At 30.9% G+C, this 9749-nt stretch overlaps 2 protein-coding genes across 9 annotated transcripts in view; both read right to left on the bottom strand.

Moving 5' to 3' along the window:
* Window positions 1-320: 320 nt before the first annotated feature.
* LOC119689525 lies at window positions 321-1860 on the bottom strand. Its single transcript, XM_038104364.1, has 4 exons — window positions 1232-1860; window positions 940-1150; window positions 760-870; window positions 321-644 (listed from the first exon to the last, which is right to left on the bottom strand). Exons 1-4 carry the CDS (start codon window positions 1765-1767, stop codon window positions 474-476), a joined length of 1029 nt encoding a protein of 342 aa, XP_037960292.1. The 5' UTR covers window positions 1768-1860; the 3' UTR covers window positions 321-473.
* A 2778-nt stretch (window positions 1861-4638) lies between these two features.
* The window catches only part of LOC119687571 (nesprin-1), a 138257-nt gene continuing 133146 nt past the window's right edge, over window positions 4639-9749 (bottom strand). For 7 of the 8 annotated variants that reach the window (XM_038101925.1, XM_038101926.1, XM_038101929.1 and 4 more), the window contains 4 exons: window positions 9070-9699; window positions 7941-8082; window positions 7542-7621; window positions 4639-6136 (listed from right to left, as the gene is read on the bottom strand). In XM_038101925.1, coding sequence (XP_037957853.1) covers window positions 5896-6136; window positions 7542-7621; window positions 7941-8082; window positions 9070-9699 — 1093 coding nt within the window. In that variant the 3' untranslated portion in view covers window positions 4639-5895. The remainder of the gene's footprint in view (window positions 6137-7541; window positions 7622-7940; window positions 8083-9069; window positions 9700-9749) is intronic. The other variant, XM_038101921.1, reaches the window with a different exon arrangement.

Raw genomic sequence — 9749 nt, 5'->3', positions numbered from 1 at the left:
ACCGTACACACCTTACATGGACCTGCGTAATTGCTTTAGTTCTCAAAACTTAAATTGCCACTTCAAGGGAGGTATACCCAACCATAAAATGAAAATTCCCTAAAGAAATTGAAGGACCTATGAAACATCTACTTAAATAGCACCTCCGTCAGATGTCAAATTTAACAAAACAAGGTTAGTAAAAATGTTAAAAATAAGTTTTTTGTGTTGAAATATTTTTACATGCTTTCTGATCTAATGCTTTCTAATCTAAATTTTTGCTAATACTATAATTCCAAATATTTTCCTATAAATCGAATAAGTAACGAAAGATTTAGTGCAACAGGTGAAAGCCACCAAAATCAAATGGAGATTTTATATTTAATTCAATGATCAAAATATATAATATAATAAAAATAAACATTTATATGTAATAAATAAATTGGCATTCATGCTTTTTGTTGTTGTTTCTTGTTAAAAAGCGAGTAACGCTTTTAGTTCTCAGGATCATCTTCTATTGTTACGCAGTGTTTGTGTTTAGAGCAACACTGACACTTGTTGACAGGTGTGATTGGTTCCCCAATTTTTGGATTATTGTTCTTGCAAGAATCATTTGTTGTGTTTTCCTGGTTATACAAAACGCAACGCACACTCGATGGGTATTTCTATAAAATATATAATTTCATATGTTATATTCATTCATAGAATTCTTTATACCTATTCTTTGAAATCAAGACTATTGCTAGACACTCAATTTGGTATTATGTGTATAATACTTACCACAACTAAAAGATTTGGATCATCCTCTGCGTAAGAATGGTCGTAGGGATCTTCACAATCATCTAGAATTTGTTTTGATGTTATGTACTTGGTCATGCAACAAATTAGTATCTTAAAAAATGAGCATCAGTCAGTGTTATGTTCGCAAAACCACAAAAAAAAAAATAATCGACTACTTACGTCTAGATTAAATGCTACTATTATAAGTCCCAGAAGGACATACAAAATCTTCCACATGCTGTGCTTGAATATAGGTAGGCAGCCAACGGTGTTTATGTCAGCCAAATTTAGTAAAGGCATTGCACCGCCACCGTTATGATGTGACACGTAGTTCTCAAAGCAGTTCTTACAATCGTGTTTACAGCAAGCGTAAGGAGCATAAACAGATTCTCTGAAAAAATTGCGTAAATGTGGAACAGAAAAAAATAAAATCATATACACAATATATATATATATAAAATTAATACTGTACTTGTTGCTGGTCAGACAAGACCCACTTGAGCTCGGCATCCATGAAGCCTTAACCCAGTCACCGTATCCGTACACACCACAGCACTCTTGATGAAATTGCAAACCATCCCACAGATACTTCCATTCCGCGCACGTGTAGTACATGTCGATTCCTGTTAATAGCGAAGTCTCCACCATGCGTTCAAACGAATCAGCACAATTCAACAAATAATAGACCGATCCGAATCCACAAAAAACTATCATTGAACTGAATAAAGTCCACAGATTTAACAACAATAGAACATTGGAGGAAAACTGGCGACCCCACAAGCGTTGCCACATGAATATACTACAAAAGTAGGTGATGATAATCTGGATTCCTAACAAGTATGTGTTGAATAATTGACCACTGAGCAGCTTGCATTCAAGTTCATCAAGATAACCGCTAAGAATGCGATGATAAACGTATGTCAATACGATAATCATGATGCCGAGCATAACCTCCGCCACCAAAAGCATAACTATATATTGACGAGCTTTACAAAATGGTTCACGCATTTTTGTACAACTTTTTTTTTTTAATTTGTCAGTTCTTGACTCCGATCAAACAAGAAGAATATTCTACTTTTTTTTTGTCTAACGTTTTATCTACTAAATAGTTTCGACATTTAATTTTTTAAAATTTTAAAAATTAAAAACTGTGTTGCTATGAAAATAACTGAGATACATATTATAAATTTCATAATAAATCGATAAAGTAACGAAAAACTTTTAATATCGAACTTCGATTTCGAAAATTTATTTGAATATATGAAACCTACATGCGTAAGTCCAGAGACTAGTGCATGTAAGTACATATATACTATCACTTAATGTATCTGAGGTCCTAAGAAAGTAACGTTTTAAGAAACGATAACAATATAAGGATTTATAGAAAAATCAAGTACTTTATAAATGAAAGATAATTTTTTTTATTAAAAAATATGCGTTCTTTATATATTTTTCAATATAATAGTCTTCTCTAATTCAAGTACATTTAGTTTTACATTTCTGCAATATGTTTATCCCTTCTAAATAATAAAATTGTTCGAAGTTCACAAAATTGTAATTCGTGGAAATATACGCTATAGACGGATGCGCTAGTTTCAACGTAACTACCGGAACCGTAAAATTGCAATAGTGACTGACAGCCAGGCAGCTATAATGGCACTCATATCCCTCCAGGTAACATCCAAACTGGTATGGGAGTGCATTGATAAGCTGAACAATCTTGGTTGGAACAATCAAGTGCACATAATATGGATTCCAGGGCATGCTGGTATCTACTGCAATGAAATGGCGACCAAACTAAAAAAAAGAGGCGCGTCTTTAGTAAAGATAAGCCCAGAACCTTTCTGCGGTCTAGGCAAAGAAACTCTATCCAATCTTATGAACGGCGCAGAGGAAAAAGAAAGAGAAATCTATTGGGAAAGGCTATCAAGACTATCACAATCTAAAATGCTTTTAGAAACTTACAACCTAAAATGCTTAAAAGATTGCATACAACAATCAAAAAATAACCTAGGAATTATTACGAAATAACTGACCGGCCACTGTAGACTGAATAATCATCTAACGAAGTTAGGAATTCAATCCAACTCAGACTGCAGATACTGTAAAGAACAGAGAGAAATTGCATACCAAATGCTTGTGGAGTGCCCGGCACTGATGCAGAAACGAAAGAAACACCTAGGAGAGTATTTCAAGGATCATAAGGATTGAAGACTAGAAAAGATAGGCTCTATATTGTCTTTCATTAAACAAATCGGATTTGGAGAAACACTCTAATCCCATTAAGGGGCACAATAGATCTTTTAGGTCGCAGTGCACTATCCCTTTTCGCAATAATAATAATCGCTTTCTCGACAAAACAGAAAGATGTTCTTGTCAATATTATGAAACCGATGGAATAATGCCTATGAAAGATTGTCTTAATGAAGGTAATTGATAGGAAATATCCCAAATGTCTTTCGAAAACATTATTTTTCTCGCTATATCATTGCATTTAGCTAATTTTCTCAGCGTGCATACGCACGCATTCAAAGCTGTTGTCGATTTAAGCAGATGCGTTGATATTAGATCACATCTTGAAAGTCTGTTCTCCATTTTAAAGTCGGTTTTGTTTTTCAGGATTTTAACTTTTATTTGGATCGTAACATAACATTCCTATTCTCCATTCCATTCTGTAGACTATACGCCGATTTTTCAGAGTAATTGTCATCAAAATTTCAAATTAAATTAAATATTAAAAACCATTCTGCTGTAAGAAAAATAATGAGACATCACTGTATATATATCATCAGGCATATTTTTAACAAATTTATTGATTTGACTTGGCAGATCTTAAGATTAAATCGAAAATTTGTTTCATACATGTATTTTGTTTCTTTTTCGGCCAACAGATATATTTCACTTGAATATTCGTGTTCAAGTTAATCGAATGGCTTTAATACCAGTATCTTCAACTACTAAATCAATCATACTAGTAGTATTTTTAGATGTCTAAGTGCTATTCAGCCTTTCCAACAAAGACTCAAAAAGCAGAGCAGGATATCACTACACAGAGAAAAGTACCTTTAACTACTATATCAATCATAGTTGTGTCAGTTGAATGAAACTAGGATTACACAGTAACAAACATAGACTACAGTTGTTGTAATTATATAGTTATAGCAGTTCCAACTTGGCGTACAAGAACTAGTAGTCTTTTCATACGTCTAAGTGCCATTCAGCCCTTTCAACAAGGACTCAAAAAGCAGAGCAGGATACTACCACACAGAGAAGCAGTAAAATAAACTTAAAATTTGTTTATATATTTTTTTATTACATATATATATGTGTGTGTATGTAATTGTAATTGATTATACATTTTATATAAAGTTAATATTTTTGCAATTATAATAGTAAAAATAATATTGTAATAGTATAAATGTACACCATTTTGTACGCTTTTATATAAAATGTATATATAAAATAAGTAATTAAAGCAAAAGCAATAAAACAAGAACAAAACACAATATAATAATAATAGTAGAAATAATAATAATAATATTATTAATAGTAATAATAATAATGATAATAATAATAGAATAATAGTTTTTAAAGTAATTCATTTAAATTTAATTAAACTTAAAAGCAGCAATAACAATTTTGATATTTTTTACAAGATCCCGAAACGGATTTTTGTCATTTTCTTATAAACAAAAATCTTTCTTTAAATTTTATTTTTAATTTAATTTTTTTTTAGTTTATAAAAAATATATAACAAAATTTGTATTTTGATTTAAATTGGGCGCAAACCTAAAATATTATTATTTATTAATTTCTCAACGATTTAAGTAACAAACTAAAAATAGTAAATAATTGGATGGATTTATTATAATTAAACAATTTTTTTTAATTTTTTTTTAATTTTTTTTGTTTTACTTAATTTTATACAATTTTTAACAAAATATCTTTTCTCTTCGTAGCTGAAGGCGTTTAATTCTTGCTTTGACCAAAGCATAGGACACTTTACTTTCCATTTCTTTATTTTATTTAACCTTTTTTTATATATTATATATTTATTTGTATACATATATGTGTATATAAATAGAAGTTTATTTATAATTAATTATTTATTAAATATTTTTCAGTTTTTAATAAATATCTGCATATTCGAGTCGCTGAATCAAAGCGACAGCGTCTAAATAGAAAGGAATGTTTCTCATTTTTTTCGTTATGAATTTTGCGTTGAAAGGTCAGCCAAAGTTTAAGAAGCTCGAATTTCGAAATTGGAGAGATTTTCCGAAACCCAAAAACCTGCAAAAACTGAGACCTTTGAATTTTAAATGAAACGGCAATTATATCTCAAACGTTTGGAAAGCATTGAAGCCGTCTGTAAAATTTTTTTTATTTTTGGGAGATTAAAATTTTACAGCCTTGAAACGCTTACCAAAATTTTGATTTTTGACGGGAGAAATGGGGGTGTTTGTGTGGTATAGAATAGTAGTTTCTATATTCGGGTCATGGTCGGTATTTCGTTGTGCAATACGCTTTGGTTCAGCAACCTATTATTTACTTTTTTTTTTGTTGGTTTTATCACACTTAAAAAATTAAAAACTAAAAATATTCATCGTCAATGGCTGAAGTGTCCATTTCGTAGATACATTTTTTTGATACAATGTATGTATAATTTTTTTTAAATATTTTTTTGTATTTTTTTTGTATATATAAATTTGTGTTTCTGTCTGTGTGTTTTCATTTCTTTTTTTTTTAATTTGTTTTATTCGTTAAATCGATACAATTTTTAAAACTATTTGAGGATGATTTTAAATTTTGATATATCATTTGTTTAAAAAACTATCTAAGCATTACAAAAATGATAGTGTAGTTTGCCGTGCAGATACTATAACACTACGATAGAAATACGGCTTCCAACTCATCATTACATTTAATAGTTTTTTTATATGTATATATATTATATATTGATTAATTTTTTATTTGTACATTTAATGAAAAGGCGGAAATTAATTGTATATATGCATGATATATTCTATATGCTATATACGTTATGCTATATGTATAATTTGATCGAAAATATTGTTGATTTGAGTTTAGAATTTAGAATAATTTTAGGCTTATGGCTTTCTGTATTTTTAGTTCTGTTTATGTTGGTGGTGGACCATTTGGATAGGACAGCATTGGTTCCAGACTGCGAGCGAATGTGTTCGAGAACATGCAGGTGTAGTCTTCACCGTGGGGCACAAGTGTGGCAACACCCAGTAACAGCAACATGAGCGCTTGTATGGGCAAAGACGCACGCGCAACCCGCCCTAGGAAACGAGCACCGCGAGCAAGCACTGTAGTGTTGAGTACATCTCCATCGGCAACATCGCCTTCGGTTGTGCTATATAAAAAAGAAATCAATCAATCAATTTAAATTTAAAATAGTATATTTAAATGTTTTTTAATTTAAGACTAAAACATGATACAATGAGGATTGCATGCAAAGGTATAAGCACTTAAGTGCAAATTTCATGTGTGAAATGCGTGCGTTTGTTGGTTTACAAAACAAAAATAAAAACTTGGAGGAAGGAACTTAATTATGAAACTTCAAGTTGCATTTAATTGGTTTTTTTTCTTAGTAAACTAATTCTCTTAATTTTTGAATCCCCATACGCAATACATATTCCAGAGAGAAGTCAAATTATATAAATGAAAATCCACCCGCGAGCCACACAAGGCGAGAAAAGGTTCCAAGAACGGCCGGATCTACGTCCCGGAGTCAGTCGACGAGTTCGGCAACCAAGTGCCATTCGCCACACCCAAAAGGAACTACACAATCAGATCCAAGCGGGCTACAACAACTACAGCTCACATATGTCTTACTTGAAACCTACAGCCCGCTTTATAATAACTAGAACACACCTCTTGTTAAGGTGTGACAAATGTGACAGTCGATATCTTTGAAACCGGGTTGGACATACGGTCTATAACCATGCTTTATTAAAAATCACTGTTATGGAACATTAAAATAAGCACTGATTCACCTAGAATTGTCATTTTAAGTAAGTAAGTAAGTTACTTACTACAGCCATGCTACGCTAACAGTCGTTATTTTGAAGTCAGTGCACCCAAAAATGCGTTTTACAGCATCAAGAAAAATGATTTCTGATCCCAGTGAAAAATATATCTAGTAAGATACTTTTGCAGAATAAATTTGTAGTATCACTTAAATAAGTTAGGGTTTCCGACACTAATGGCTGTTAGTTTTGTGAAATGTAAATTGAAAGTTCAAAGCATATTCTTTGTGAATGCTCAAATATTAGCAAGAAAGAGTTTCTCCACTTAGTAATGTCATCATTCTAAATAAATTCGAGAAAAAATATTTAAAAATTTTAGCACACTGTGCTAGAATTTATAAAGCTTAAGCTTAAAGGGTTAAGGATTAACGATACACACAATAGATCTACTCAGGGTACGATGCGTTTCCGGTCTTAAATAATAGTAGTAGTAGTTTTGATAAATTTTGAGATGAGTAGTTATTTTTGTGAGTCTGTGTCACAAAAGATGGTAGTTTTTAAGCAAACTAAGACAATTGAAATATCTTTTCAATATTTCTCCAATCTATTTCTTGAAGCTTGACAACAATAAAAATATATAAAAATATATAAAAATCTTGCATTTAAGCAAGCTACTTAATTATTCGAACTGTGTTAATTTGAAGTAAATTCTTAATAACTTATATTGATATAATTTCTAATTATTAAAAATTAATTATTGTAATTTAAAAATAATCCACAAATATTTACTTTGCATTTTCAGTGTTTGGTGCGGCAGCCTGCATAGAAGAAGATGTAGAAGGTAATGTAGATAAAGTTTGTTCCAAAAGCTGTTACAATAAAGTTAAAAAAAAAATTAAGTAAATAAAAATAAAATTAAAACCAATTGAAAAATAAAAATTATATTTTAATAAATAATTTATAAATTTACAAAAATTTCTATATATTTTTTTTTACTCTTCTTTCTTCATTCAATACATTTTTTTTTTCATTAAACAAGTGCATCGCTGGGTTTTTACTCCTACAAATCTTAGTTATTACATATTTAAAAATAATATTTTAAGTTAATTCAAATTAATTAGTAATACTTAAAAATTATTATATCAAACAAAAAGAAGTGTCAACATTGCAAGTAGAAAAAAAACTTACCTCGTTCGATAGCACATGCAATGGTACTCCTAGGTTTTCACCATTGTAACCCAGCACCGCTCCCAACTTAACTATGTAAATGCCAGCCAAGCGACGTAAGGATTGAAGACGTAGACACAAGTCCGTCAACCTGAAAAGGGTTCTTGAATTGAATGCGATTTATTTATGATTCTCAAACTACAAGTAACAAATGGGCAATAAAAGTGGGCGGACGAAAACTTCAACAAACTCAAACAGAACATTTTGCAAATCAAATAAAAAAAGACAAATTGAAAAAAAAAATAAATAAGTAAAATTAAAAACTACGTGAAAGTATTGTTATCAAAAAGCAAGAAAATTATATTTTATTATGTTAATTTTTTTTGTTGAAGACGCATCACGTCTTATGACAAAAAGAAACTATCTAAAAGTTAGAAGAATTCGAATAGAAATGAAGAGACAATAGCAAAAATTTTAGTTAATTTATTGCAAGCTAATAACGCTGTTTTGAGTATTACAAAGTACTCGTCATCAGTGGTCTTAGGAAATATTCGAACTTTTTAATTAGTGCATAATCTTTCTAGTCATTTCTATTCGAACCCTTCTAATTTATATCTTAAATATTAAAGTTAATATACTACCAATCAAAAATACTTTCTAAAAAACCATGCTTAAATTCTAATATAGACGCACAATTTGGGTTAATAATAAATAGGAAAAAGAAGGAAGGAAAGGGATAGAAAGAAATAAAGCAGTTGTTTAATGATAAACAGGCAAATTAACTAATAAGCATAATTCAATTTAATTTTCTTTTTTTGTAATATAAATATTTAATATAAAGTTTAACCATATACTACTACTATGCGACCATGTAATGTAGTGAAAGCTAATATAATATCTGTCTTTTTTTTAACTGTACTAAAAGTAGTCACTATATTTTCATTATAATACTGAATGTCACATTTTTATCAGTCATATGAGTGTTTGTCATTTCTACAAGTCAAATTCTACAAATCATTACACATGTCATCGTCGTATTACTTCCTTTACACATCACTGTCATATCTAAACTGGTACCTGACATATTTTCTAAATGTAACCCGTCATAATTTCTTCGTTCCGCCCTCTTACTGGCAAACTTTATAATTACCTTTTGTAGGTGTGAGTTGATTCCTCCGTCGAACCGTCATTCGTTCTAAGCAATTGATCAGCGGCATCCTGCAAACTCACCACACGTGGTTCACATCGTTCCAATTCACCACGAAGTTCTTTGAATTTCTTAAATTTGGCATCGAGTATGGCACGATCTTCCGTTAGATCAACTGGTTCGGAAGCTTTAATACTTTGTTCGGTTTGTTGCAACCAATTGCATAGTTCATCAATGATTTGGTGGAATTCGCTATTGCCCATAAGAGCAGTTTGTAATAGGCCTTGCCATTTAGTTGCGTTTATGCACACATTATTCCAACGTGTGTTATCTTCATCGAGTCGATCACGTAATTGGCGTGCCTTTTCTGTATCAAGTGTGTGTGTAGCCAAATGATCACCTACTACGTTCAGTGATGAAATTATTGATTTGTGACTTTCCAGATCAAGCAAGAATTCACGATGATCCTGCACAACATCTTCCAACAATTCAATATTGGATGGCGGTGTGCTTTGCGATTTTTGCGTACCTTCAGCAAATTGCAACCATTGTTCTAGACGCCAAAGATCATTGTCTATTTGTTGCCAGTTGCGTTGCGTACAAAGTGGGCAAGTTAAACGACCAATCTCACTTCTATAAGTTACGCGAAATATGAAAAAATTAGAAAAAATTTGATTAAGAAC

The sequence above is a fragment of the Teleopsis dalmanni genome, chromosome X (assembly GCF_002237135.1).
Source record: "Teleopsis dalmanni isolate 2A chromosome X, ASM223713v2, whole genome shotgun sequence".
NCBI classification, from domain to species: Eukaryota; Metazoa; Arthropoda; class Insecta; order Diptera; family Diopsidae; genus Teleopsis; species Teleopsis dalmanni.
This window is presented reverse-complemented; position numbering and strand designations above follow the sequence as displayed.

Excerpts from the sequence above, each read along its gene's own strand:
- LOC119689525 (XM_038104364.1), bottom strand. The coding sequence starts at position 1,767 with ATGCGTGAACCATTTTGTAAAGCTCGTCAATATATAGTTATGCTTTTG. Across the intron at positions 1,151-1,231 it reads TCTTGTCTGACCAGCAACAA|AGAATCTGTTTATGCTCCTT; the intron begins GTACAGTATTAA and ends CAATTTTTTCAG. Across the intron at positions 645-759 it reads ATCCAAATCTTTTAGTTGTG|AAATACCCATCGAGTGTGCG; the intron begins GTAAGTATTATA and ends TATATTTTATAG.